Source organism: Pocillopora damicornis, chromosome 8 (assembly GCF_964200805.1).
Source record: "Pocillopora damicornis chromosome 8, jaPocDami1.2, whole genome shotgun sequence".
Classification (NCBI taxonomy): domain Eukaryota; kingdom Metazoa; phylum Cnidaria; class Anthozoa; order Scleractinia; family Pocilloporidae; genus Pocillopora; species Pocillopora damicornis.
The window spans coordinates 17,823,242-17,836,098 of NC_142677.1; the positions used below are offsets into that span (position 1 = coordinate 17,823,242).

Consider the following 12,857-nt stretch of genomic DNA (forward strand, 5'->3'; position numbering starts at 1 on the left):
CGCCGGCATCTTTTGTTGCTTCACACAGGAAAAACATACGCGACGAAACGTAATGATCAATTTTGTCCTCAATCTCACGCTATAACAGAAAAAGCTTTTGAACATCTGTAAACTCCGAGCGCTTCGCAGTAAGTGATATTTTCAATGAATCTTCGGATTGTTTTCAAGTTCAAGGATTGTAAATTACAATTTTATGAAAAACGAAGGTTGTTCTGTTATTTCAGTGAGAATCCTTGCATGCCTGCCAGTCGCTGGCGCCGCTTGTTGAAACTAAAACGTAAAAAAAAAACTCTTTAAAGATTATAATTGGCTTCTTTTTCACCCCACCACTATTCTTAGCAACAAAGGTCGCCATTTCGTCTTTTTATTGCTCGCCAAAAACTATCAAATGCACTCAAAAGCCTAAAATCTAAAAAAAGTTTACAGGAATCGACCAATCGAGCGAGCGAGCGAGCGAGCGAGCGAGCGAATGCCATTCCCCACATCGTACCTATAACTCGCTCTTGCGCATGCGCGCAATTCACGAGTTAAAAATGGCAATGAAAGTAGGGATGTACTCGGCGACTCACGAAAGCGTTACCGTTGCCCGTGGGCAGTGCTAGGAAAATACTGACCGGGTATAGAACCAATCAGATTGCAGGATTCGTTACCATGCCCTCTTTTGCCATTCTAGCACGATGCTGTTCATAGCGTTCCATCACATGAGTATTTCAAGACACTTGCGTCACTTTTTCAATAGATCTTTTTTTTAAAGAAAGGCTAGTGCGACTATGTTTTCTCGCGCAGTAGAATGGTAATCAAAGTTACTCCCGGAAAAAAGATTATCACTTCACTTCGTTCTATTAGACGGGAGATGGACAATTTGCTTCAAATCAGTTCAAACTCTTGGTTCATCTTCAGCGACGTTCCAACTGAATGTAGAGAATAACCTTGGATTGCTTTGATTTTCCTTTCGCTTAAGGATTGCTCAAAAACTTGCGCCTCTCACGCAGTCAGTCAGATTTCACATTAGAACTAGGTAATTTAGTGTTATCAACTGAGTTGATAATGTAAATTGGCCACTGTAAAGAGTTTCAAAGCTGACTTTTGGAGCGTTTGCCCTTTGTCATTCTCTCTGACGAACTGGGCTAACGCTCGAAACGTCAGCTTTGAAACTTATTTTACGATGGCAAATTTACATTATGAACTCAGTTGATAAAGCCAAATGTTATCTTGTTATATTCCCCCACCGACACAGCACCACAGTTTCTTTAGAAACTTACCCTCTATAAAAATATAACAGGTCGAATTGCGGCTGGGTCGCTCTTGTTTTCCTGCGCGTCAGGTATGCGCAGTTTCCTTGTTTCCACTTCAATTTCTCATCGGCTCCTTGTAGTAATTCCTTTTCGTGACTTGCTGCTTTAGTTTCGGTTTTACCAAACTCAGTCATAAAGCGCTCTACTAGCTACGGTTGAATTGTTCCGAGTGTAAGAGGGACAGTGGATGACTATAGATTGTCTTATCTTACGTCCTGTGGAACACGTTAGCCTTCTCACTTACCTACTGAGGGGTCGTTGTCTAGATCCACATCTTTATCATGTGAAGTTTTGTTCTCTGAAATTATAACGAAGATATGTAAGATATCTTTTGCGCGTGTCACAACTGAACCAATTTTCCATTTTAGTGACCCATGATGAAGTGGAATATCTGTTTTGGCATCCCAATGGACAACCGTACTGATTTCTAATCTGTTAGAATCACCCTCTTTGTCATGGAAAAAGGCTTTATGAAATTGAACACGCGAAGAAATTTTTCGACGTTTTGCTTAACTAAAGTTTCGTCAGTGGTTTTAAAAATGGTAATAAGATTTAAGCCCTTAGTGTGGACGGATTTCTAGCTCTGAGTCGGAAAGTGGAAGATTTTCTGGAATGGTAACAACAGTTTTGAGGCTTTCAAGTAATGAGTGAGGACCGATAAGTTGATCAAGTTTTTGGGCTTTAATTTGGTGCAAATGTTTAAAAACGCTTAATTTGGTGACGATATTGATTGGAATGAGAGAAAGAAGATGCATAAGGACTAGAGCGAAAACCCTTAGGGGTTGGATGAAAAAGGTCTTAGTATGTTTAATGATATAATTTACCCTGTTTGTTGACAAACTCTTGCAATGCAAGATCTTGTGTTATGGCACATACAAAAAAGCTGAGCAACGATCGATTTCTCACCTGATGAGTCGTTGAAAGGAAAGTCCTCGTTTCCTTCAGCTGCCTCAACTTGTGTCTCTTTGATAACTAAAATGAAACGGGTGATGATAATAATATAATGACTTGTGACCTGTAATTAAGGGGGTAGGTTTCTAAAGGAACTGTACTGCCGCGTCGGTGGGAGAGTATAACAGGGTAATTTCACCGTTTCAAGAATTTCAAAGCCGACGTTTCGAGTGTTAGCCCTTCGTCAGATTGACCGTGACCCGTCGTGGTTTTTTTGTGTTCCACTCACTCTTTTGATTTTTACTCTTCTGTTGGGAAGAATCTGCCTCAAGTAGGTAATCCAGCTCCCGAAAGTCAGTCGTATAACTTAATTCATGCTATGGGTTAAACATCTTGCAAAGTCCCAATGAATATTGTGGTTTTTTAGACGACGATGTTCAGAAATGTGATTGTTGACATCATCATTTCTCACGGCCGATATTTCAAACTACTCCATGTTCGTTTTGTTAGTAAATAAATGTTCTCTTGAGTTTTTACGAGTTTTGTCTTCGTCTCGGTGCCAAAAATATTAGTTAAGAACGCCTACCAGTCTTGTGCAGAAAAAAAGATCTATGTAAATTTTACTTAACACAGCTCAGCATCTTCTAGACTTAAATAATTTCAACTAGTTTCCTGACTTACCAACTGAAGAGGCATTGTTGGAATCCAGTGCCTCATAACCAGGGGTAGCCTCAGTGTTGTCTGTTAAAGAAATGATAGAGAAAAAATTCACACTTTTGACTTTTGTCACGTATTTGTGTCTTCTGTAATTTCCTCGTATGCTCCATATTTTTATATCGTGATAGATAAAAAGCCAGTCCATCATTTGCAGGTACAGTTCTTTCTCTAAACTTGTGATAGTGCGATTGATAACCAAAATTATTTGGTTTGCTCATCATAGGTTACAAATCTCGGTTCGAGTTGTTGTGTCACTGATCGTTACAATCATAGAAAAAATCTGATAAAGCCTCATTTTTTCCCTCACCTGGGGAACCGTTGTCAGCAGCAGCCACGTTTTCATCAGCTGCCATGTTGTCCTCTTTTCCAACTGAAATACCAATACATATTGATAATTAAAACATTTATGATCTATGATGACTTTTGTTTTTTCAACCTCTAATACATATACCAGGATTCAGATATTGATTTAATTTCGGACTTACGCTTACATTTATTCAGTTTTACATTGATCCCTTGTACCTTTTGGTTTGCTCCCATCGTCATCTGATTCCTTCTTGGATGTAAAATGATCTTGTAATAGCGAAGAACACAAATTTATTTGAACGAAGAACACTTTCAGAGTTCAGTTTGTTCGACGGTGTGTTTGATTTTATCGCGCGTGTTGTATTCAGTGGTTACAAACTTAAATTACCACTATCTTTTTTTCTGTTTATTTCTCTCACCTGAAGAAAGTTTATCATCTAAATCCAGTTTTCCTTGGATTGCTTTAACTTTATCTACAAATACAATACATCAAGAAAAATGAATGTAGCCTTTTTTTGCCTAAGGTTTTCCTATTGTTGCTTTTTATAGCTGTTAAGCATTAAAATAGATGCTGCTGACTTTTGATTTAAAGCAACCATGCAAGACGCTCAATAAATCAGCCATTATAACAATAAACGCACACCAAGAGACGGTATAATCCTGTACCTTTTGAACTTCCGATCTCTAAATCCTTTGATATTCCAGAGGATGAGACTTCACTTTTCTCCTGGTCTAAAAGTGTAAACAACAGATTGTTTAAATTATGATCATCACCGTTATCATTGTTGCTATTCATCAGTTGTGCTTTCATTATCATCATTACTATTATCAGAATTGTTACTGAAAGTTTTGACAGGATAATCAAAGTCATAGAATAATGAATGTCACAATAGGAAACCATTTACGGTCAATTGGAATTTTCATGATAGCTAAGTTGACAACTTTCCTGTTAGACTATCAAAATAGATAAGTATCTGCCCATTAAAAGAAAAAAGAAACTCCTGTTGCGAGTTGTGGTAAAAAGATCGGCGCTAAACACATTTCACCATTTTTCTTTTGTTTGCTAATGCTTTGTCTGCAAAGACCTGGTTTTCTCCTGCTCCTAACTTAACTTGTGCCTCTTCAGTTAAACCAAACAACAACTGGTATCCAAATTACAACATTCAGCACTTTTATTATTATTATTATTCTTGATCCTCCTGTCTATTTGGGAGTTTTTCCCTATTTCAATTTCAAAGACAAAAATAAATTTTGAAACTAAAAAAAAATGCACGAGCAAATGTTTTAAGCAACAACTGCTATTATGAGTCTGGGAAATCATTCTTCTCTTATGCAGTCAGAAAATTATTGGAGGTACAGTTCGTCCTGTTATATTAAAACAACACGCAGACTCATAATCAACGGTGTGGTTCGTCATTCGTTGATTTTCAGCAGTTTTATTTCAGTCATTTTTCAGCGCCTTTTCCTATCTCCTTGTCTCTGATGTTGGTGATCGGCGCATCTGATCTAATAAACTGCACCTTGTCTGTTGTTTGGATTTTCTTTGTAGTTAATGCTAATTAAAGCTCTGTAATAGTGTAGTTTGATCGTCCAGGTGAGTGTAGTCCTGAGATGGACTGTTGTCGGTAGTGGTGACTGACGTTTCGACAACCTGAGCAGAAGTCATCATCAGAGTCAAGTGAATAGTTTTTGTCAGTCGAATGTTCTTAGTCCGGTTTGCATAAACTGATTGATCAGTTTCTCCGTGATGTTATGGGCTCTAAGACTCAAGTGGCGTAGGTCAGTCGTGATTGGTCGGTCTCGATCCGTTGGTGAAGTTAGGTCGTTCTGCTCGGTTCGTTTGTAATATCAATGTCGTGAATGAGTTGTTTGTATGGTGCCCGTAGTGGTTGACACCTGTTGTGGGAAGTCTGTTCCAAGTTGGTAAACCAGCTTTCCAGGGTCAGTCGTTGAAAGTAGTTGGTGCCGTAGGTTAGGCATTGCGCAGAGTCCCAGTCAATAGTGTGGTTCGTAAGTCAGTGATGTTCAGCAATGTGATTGTTGACATCGCCTTTCCTCGTCGCTCGTCTGTGTTCAGTCAGTCTAGTTGTGAGGTTTTCTACCAGTCTCACCGGTGTAGGAGGCTTGACAGTCGGATCAATTGATCTTATACACTGCTCCCTGTCTGTTCCTCGGTTCGTCTTTTTCTCTGACGTTAGTCGGCGATAGTCGTAACAGTGTCAAGTAATTCAGTAGATATCAGTTGTTTCAGTTTGTCATATAGTTGTTTTGTTTTGTTCCTATAGCGTTTGAGTCTTCTGTGGCAATCATTTATCCGCTCTTTGACCAGTCGTCTGCAGGTGGCTTATACTATCTGGATGGCCTCCTGTGTGTTCAATGGGGACTTAAGTTTGAGCCCGACCGGAACAAGGCCGTGAACTTTACAGCGGTGATAAAACCAGAGTTTTTGTCGTATTTGTCTGACAGTGCTTGCGTAGGTGATGTAGTCGTTCGTAAGTCTTTCGCTCTGTCGTCCAAGTGAACGTAATACAGTAAATGGTTCGAACCCGGGGGGTAACATCTAATAGAGTAGTTTGAAGCTCTTTTTGTTTTCGTTTTATAAACCTCGACTTCTTCTCGGTAACGCAATATTCAAAAACTCCTTGGTCAAAATCCAGTCCACTCAGTCACCCCACAAACTTGGTGAAATACGCGCGCAAGTGATTTTCAGAAAATAATGTTTGTATATTAAATTCCATTTAACTCAGGCTTTTAAGGAATTTGATTTCTCTGTGCTTCCTAACTTACCTGCTAAAGGAGCATCCTTCATATCCACTTTTTTCTCAACAGGAGTAGCTTCACTTTCGTCTGTCAATGAAATTACAACGAAATGGTTTTCACTCGTTTTTGTGTCATCAACTGATCAAGGAGGCAACTCATGGACTAAACTTGTGATAATGCGATTGATATCTGGTCTGTTAGACTGTAGAGATACCAAGAATATTCACTTTGCTCATCATAGTTCACAAAATAATAAAGGGGATAAGTTTCTAAAAAAACTGTGGGGCCGCGTCGTTGGGAGAGTATAACAGAGTAATTAACTGAGTTGATAACGTAAATTAGCAACCGTAAAGAGTTTAAAGCTGACATTTCGAGCATTAGCCCATCGTCAGAGCCAATGGCTCTGATTCACTATCAACTCAATTAATAGTTGACAAAATTTCAGTACTAGTTGTCTTGTTATTGTTAATTGTAAAAAGAAATCTAAAGATGCTTGTTTCTTTTTCTCACCTGATAAACCCTTATCAGCAAAGCCCAGGCTTCCAACAGCTGCTGTTGAGGAGGCCTGTTGACTAACTAAAATACCAATACATTTATAAGTGATAATACTCATGATTTTTTACAACTTTTGTTTTCTCCATCTCCTAATATATGCAAGGTTTTTCCCCTAAGTGTAAAAATATCTAAGACCCAAATCAGTTTCAATTGGAAAGTGAAAAATGTAAAACACATGGTTATCGTGCCGGTTTAGGTTAAAAAATAATTTCTTCCTTATTCTATCCTAAATATTGACCCTCAAAAAGTGATCAGTTCCTCTTCAATATTCGAAAAGCTGGCTTAAGTAAAGGAAACATTTAGCCGTAATGATTCAGTTGTTTGTGTTTCAATTATTTTCATAGGTCTTTTTTCACTCACAAACTTGTACAATTAATTTACTGTTTTATCTCTCTCACCTGATAAAATCTCATCCTCCAAATTCACCTTTTCTTGGTTTGCTGAATCTTTTCCTTCCGAAGTAGCTAAGAATTAGAAAAGAATCAAACATATTGGGTTGTGCTTTGAACTTTTCTTTTAAACAATGAAGAATAATATATTTATAGAAATTAACCTCTCTACTTTATACAGAACGTCAAATATGATCAAGAATAATAATTGCACCCTCTTCACCCCTGTTTGTCCAGGATTGTTACTTTTTATTGCTGCTAAGTTATCAAGCATTAGATCATTGAATTAGATGTGGCTGCCTATTAATTCATTTCAAACCAAAATTTAATTAATAAACCAGACTTAATATTTCTTTATTATTTACAGTTTTGTTCTGTACTTGCGGAACTGCCGATCGCTAAATCTTTTATTTTTTCAAATGATGAAACCTAAAATTTCCTCAAGACGAAAATTCCCCAAAAAAAGGGGTTTGAATGATCGTCATCACTGTCTTCACGGTCATCAACATTATCATATTATGGCTACTATTTATGTTTTTCAGTATCTTAGATTCTGTTTACTTTTCCCACGACCACCAGGGTCATGTAACCATTGATTACATGAAGTCCATTAGAGATATATTCCTATTATGAATATGTTTGATTTTAACCCAAGTCAGTCCAACTTACCTGCTACGGACAAAGAAGCATTAAAATCCACTCCGTTATCACTTGAGGTAGCGTCACTTTTGTCTGCCCCTGAAATTATAATGAAAAGTTGTATCTCATCGAAGTTGAGTTAAATGCAGTTTGTAAGCCTTCAGATGTAGGCTTGCAAACTGTCTGAGCGTTACACTCATTACCGACTTATACCTATTAATTTGTTATCATTGTCATCTGATTCCCTCATCATTGCAATTTGGCCTTGAGTTGTATGAAGAAAAAACATTTACCTTTGAACTAAGAACCCTTGTAGTTAATGTGATCTATTGTTTGTTTATTTCAATGTTTTTTTCATAGCGTTTGTTGCACTCAATGCACACTGACTTAATTTATTGCTCTCTACTCTCTTTTCTTTGTTCCTCTCACCTGAAGAAAGCTCATCACCAAAATCCAGTTTTACTTGGATTCCTGAAACTTTATCTCCTAACGAGTCCAATACACAGAAATGAATCATTTAGCTTGGGTTGTGATTCGGAAAATGTTTCAAAATCAGGTTAGTACCGGCATCTATATAATTACAGTATCCTTCTATACTATGCTCATTGTTCAATTCTGTACCTGTTGAAGTGCCAATCTCTGACTCCTTTACTTTTCCTGCTGATAAATCTTCACCTTTCTCCTCGTCTAAAAGTAACAAGAGAGGTGGCTTTAGTGATCATCATCACCATCGTATCGTCGTCATTATTATCATTATGATGATGATTATTATTGTCACTGTCATTATCAGTACTGTTGTTATCATCGTCATCATCTTCTTCGTCACTGTTATCATTAACTATTATCAATTATTATCGTTATTATTATTAGACTTAAGATATCGGTCCCAGGACCACCCGGGTGGTGTTACCCCAGTTTATTGTGTGTGGTCTTTTACAGAAAACTTGATTATTGGACTAACAAGATAATTAAGTAGTTGTCCATCAAAAGGACAAACCTCTGATGTGAGGTATAGTATAAAAATCCAAACCAAAAAGCTAACAGACATCGAATTGTTCTTTTTCTCCTTTACCTGATGAACTTTGGTCAAGATGGTCTTGTTTTCCATCGGCTGCTTCAACTTTTGCTTCTTTGGTAACTTAAAATAACAAAAAATGTTGTAATGCAAAGTCATTTGTAAAGAAAATTCGGAAAATTTTTGTTTTCTTGGTTCTTTAAGATATTTGTGGGTTTTTCCCTGGACGTTTCCATTTTAATACTGAAATAATGAACAGACTGAAAAACTTAGAATTTAAAAATTTTCCTTAACTCGTTTTTGCTATTCGGAGCTTACCGAATAATTCTTCTTCGGATTTTCGTACAAATATTGAATTTACAAAACTAACTTAGTCCTTTCAGTTCATTTCTGACGGTCTACTGACTTCTTTGCGTCGCAAAGTTTTTGACGCACCAGTCCAAGGTATTTTGCTGTTGAAAACTAGACAGTGTCAAGTTCTGCTGCTCTCTTAACATTAGACTTGTATACTTTTCAAGAAATAGATAGATAGATAGATAGATAGATAGATAGATAGATAGATAGATAGATGAAAACACAAGTGTTAGTGAAGTCTACTTTGCTCTTTGAATGCTTAGTTGACAACTTGTTATTATTGAAAAAGTGCGAAAAATAATTTCCTAGCGCGACAAGACTATAAATTTTTCGTTTTAATTAATAAAAAAAGCTTGCTGAACTATTTTTAGAACAGTTAGTTTGATTGTTTTGTTCATATCGTGAAAAAGGTAGAAGTAATTCATCATTCATTATGGTGAATGCCCTGAAGTATAATCATTTGTCTCACGATGTGGCCAGTTCAAATGCATATTATTTCTACAGTTGTTAAGAAACCCTCACTAATTTCGCGAAATTTATCAGAAAAAATTATCTATGATATAGCGTCACACACATTCAACTCACGCTTTCTACTTGTACCTGTTGATTTGTGACCAGCGACATCAGACTCCTTCTTGAATACAACTTGACATTTCTCTATGTCTAAGGATACTAAGCAGAATAATTTTTTCATTCTGAGTTCAGAGTGTAAAGTACACTAACTCGACTCGCTTACTGCGGTTTGATTGTTTCTTTTTGCTTCATATTCAATGATCAGTTGTTTGTTTATTTTCATACGCTTCTTGTTCCAGCTCACTTTCCTTCTTAAAAATCTTGAAAACTTGAGAGGCGCAATTTATTTGCTGTTTTTTCCCCTTACCTGAAGAAAGCTCGTCAACCAAATCCAGTTTTTCTTGGATTTCCGGGACGCTACTTTCTGACATACCTAAAATAGAAGTCACCTCAGTGTTAGCGTGACTCTTCTGCAAATGAAACTGTGAATGCAACTGCTTCAAGACTCTTTCGGCTCGAAAAACGAAGATGATCTGAAGGTCTAAAATGTTGCGGACTAGTTATTATTATTATCTTCGACGCGTTCCTCAAGGCACACACTGTTTTAGCAACTCAAATTTGGATTTTCAGACCTTTTTTTTTTTTTATTCGAGAGTAACCAACCGTTGTTGGTTTATTTAATTTTACCATTATTATTATTATCGCGGACTCCTGGAAATATAATCTGTCGTTCGTTTATCTCACATTCTTTACATGTCGCTGAAAATTTAAATCGATTTGGAATTTGGTAAATGAATAAAGGGGGTAACTTTTTAAAGAAACTGTGGTGCTGCGTCGGTGGGAGAGTATAACAGGGTAATTTAGTTTTATCAACCGAGTTGATAACGTAAATTAGCCACCGTAGTTATCAACTCGGTTGATAATACTAAATTACCCTGGAACTTGGTAAACCACTTTAATTGAAGAGGACAATACGGATTTTAGGTGGTTACTTTAACTTCAAGTGAAACAGGGAGTAAATAGAGAACAACACATGACAACAACAGAATTACCGTGAAAAGTTACTAGGAGATCAAAAGACATTCTCAAAATTCGAAAGAAATTTAAAACGAAAATTGTGACGTTACTGTTCAAAGTTCCATTTCATGAATCAAAGCTTTTTAATGCAGCCCATAAAGTTTGCAAAACTAATACTGGTTAAGTCCAATATTTTTATTTGTTTGTTTCATGGTTTTTTTTTTCCTGACTGAGTTTTGGAACTCTATCGATGATGAAACCTCATCGGTAGTTGCTGTTTATAATTTTCATGAAGATGGGTAAAACTAATTTAAAATGAATGGTACGCTTTCCAAATGCATCGGATAATTAACACTTAACCCCCAAGATCTCATTGGTAATTCTCCTTACTGTCTGCCATACAGTTCTTGTGATGTTAGTTTAGAGTATTTGGTATTGAATCAAGCTTTAATCCCCTCATTGATATTTTACTTTATTCTCATCACTTTTCTGCTTGATGTTGTATTGATATTGTAAGGAGAAATTCTGTCTTGGTCACTCATGGGAGTTAAAGGGTTATATAAGCGAAGAAATTCCGCACGGTGTCAAGGCAGATTTATTTACCAGTTGGTTTTTATGTGATGTACATTGCGCGCCGTAATTTCAAATTAAAAACAAAACAAAACCAAAAAAAAAAACAAACAAAGACAATACTAGCACGCAAATATATCTTTCTGCGTTATTACTATCAAAATTAACATAATGGCCGCTTAATTTATCGTCAGAGAAGTCAGTACCGTTGACCACAGATAATTTTCACCACGACCGTTTTTTCATGAAAAAAAGCCGCGAAGGTGTCGGCTGGTTCTAAAGTTCAGTGGATAGCCTGCGCGTACTACCTCTAACATCGTAGCAAAACAAGCGGTTAGGTCCGCAAGGTGTGAAACCTGTAATTTCTCTTCCATTTGTTGATGGCAACGCCGTGATAGGAATTCATTTTTATTCTCGTTAAAAATTAAATCTATTTGTCCGTCTTTCCACCAAGTGCATGCTGCAATTTTTTGAAATATGTTTTCTCTCACCTGAGGAACTCTCGCTCTTCAGACCTAGTTCTTCTTTCGATTGCAAAACTTTATCTTCAGCCATAACTAAGAATAAAACAGAACCAAACCGGTTTGCTTTGTGTCACTGATATTCGTTTGAAAACGATTCTGAATGAAAAGGTAAAACAGGAGAACATGTCACAGTCAAAAAACCTTCGGGAAAATTTTAAATGTGTCCTTTAATTGTTGATTAACCTAAACCAACAAGGAAAATAATCAGGATAGATATCAAAATATTTTGTTGGACCCGCTGAGACTGAACATGTAGTCCTTAGCTTCAGAATAATGAATCTTCGACTTCCAACAGTTTCCCAGTAGCGCTCTAACTTGCGACCGTCTCGTTCGCCATGGTGAGTAGGATAAAGAACAACTTTAAATTGGGCACCCGAATTTGTACGTATGGTCGTCGATTTGTCTATTTGTGTTCCAACATATTTAACTTGTGTGTTGGATAACGCTAAAATCAATGTACTACAACTAAATTCTTACCTCAATCTCAAAGAAAAAATGCTTGGAAAAATATATCCGCGATCAAACTTTCTCTAGCAGCTGATTCTAGATGAAAACGTAATTGTCTCTAAAATGAACATGTAACATGCACAGTGTTCTTGTACAGACAGGCAGTTATATGGAGATTGCATGTCATTTGAAGAAAACAGAGCTGGAAACGGAAACCAGAATTTCTGGTTTCATTTTCGAATGTCATGATTTTATTACCAGAAAATTTTAAGCTTTGCTTTCAAGACGTGAAAGCCACTGAAAAGCGTGTGGATTTCAATACACGCGGGTAATGACGGTTGATCAACACGATCAAGATGCGCTGCAGCTGTGTGGTAAAGTCAAATGCAACTCCCCTGCTCCCTGTACCAGAAGTACTTGCTACCTATATTACCCTTTTACACCCTTACATTAAAATTCTTATTCTCCACACTGTTCTTAATGCATTTCCTGTAACTCACAAAGAGAGTTTGTTTATTGATCAAGAACCTCTTAAGTCTGTGATTATTGATTACCTTAATCCGCGCTTTCAATCGGCTTCTGTCATCCTATGTCTGTACTGAAAATAATCACATATCATTCAGGCCTTTTATCTGTGACATGCATGAAAAAGAAAATCGATGATTTACGCTGGCACTTCCACAGGGAAATTAACTGGTGGGATGCCAGTATTAGTCTTCCCCGAGTAACGAAAAAGCTCTGAGCTTCAAAGGAATTCAGGAAGGAGCAACGACAGAAATCAAGTAAACAACGGATCAAAAGCTTTCAGATTTCTCTACGAGAACAACGAATGCACCAAAATGTACCCTGCTCCCAAAATGTGGCT

The 12,857-nt window shown here is 37.0% G+C and overlaps 2 protein-coding genes across 2 annotated transcripts in view; both read right to left on the reverse strand.

Annotated features, from left to right (window-relative positions):
* The window catches only part of LOC149041678 (uncharacterized), a 90,403-nt gene that overhangs the window by 14,437 nt on the left and 63,109 nt on the right, over positions 1-12,857 (reverse strand). Inside the window, exons 4-8 of the mRNA XM_089180910.1 lie at positions 3,426-3,476; positions 3,211-3,273; positions 2,868-2,927; positions 2,202-2,267; positions 1,540-1,593 (exon numbers count right to left, since the gene is read on the reverse strand). Of these exons, the coding sequence (XP_089037036.1) occupies positions 1,540-1,593; positions 2,202-2,267; positions 2,868-2,927; positions 3,211-3,273; positions 3,426-3,476 (294 nt within the window). The remainder of the gene's footprint in view (positions 1-1,539; positions 1,594-2,201; positions 2,268-2,867; positions 2,928-3,210; positions 3,274-3,425; positions 3,477-12,857) is intronic.
* LOC149041679 (uncharacterized) lies at positions 3,600-12,144 on the reverse strand. Its single transcript, XM_089214630.1, has 12 exons — positions 12,023-12,144; positions 11,513-11,578; positions 9,802-9,867; positions 9,522-9,593; positions 8,625-8,690; positions 8,174-8,239; positions 7,583-7,651; positions 6,923-6,988; positions 6,480-6,545; positions 5,997-6,056; positions 3,876-3,941; positions 3,600-3,682 (listed from the first exon to the last, which is right to left on the reverse strand). Exons 2-12 carry the CDS (start codon positions 11,574-11,576, stop codon positions 3,600-3,602), a joined length of 744 nt encoding a protein of 247 aa, XP_089070756.1. The 5' UTR covers positions 11,577-11,578; positions 12,023-12,144.

What these genes read in the sequence shown, in the direction of transcription:
- LOC149041679 (XM_089214630.1), bottom strand. Translation starts at nt 11,576, where the DNA reads ATGGCTGAAGATAAAGTTTTGCAATCGAAAGAAGAACTAGGTCTGAAG. An exon ending in TCTTGACCAAAGTTCATCAG is followed by an intron (nt 8,240 to 8,624) that starts GTAAAGGAGAAA and finishes TGTTACTTTTAG; the next exon opens with ACGAGGAGAAAGGTGAAGAT. An exon ending in TGCTTCTTTGTCCGTAGCAG is followed by an intron (nt 6,989 to 7,582) that starts GTAAGTTGGACT and finishes TCTAATTCTTAG; the next exon opens with CTACTTCGGAAGGAAAAGAT.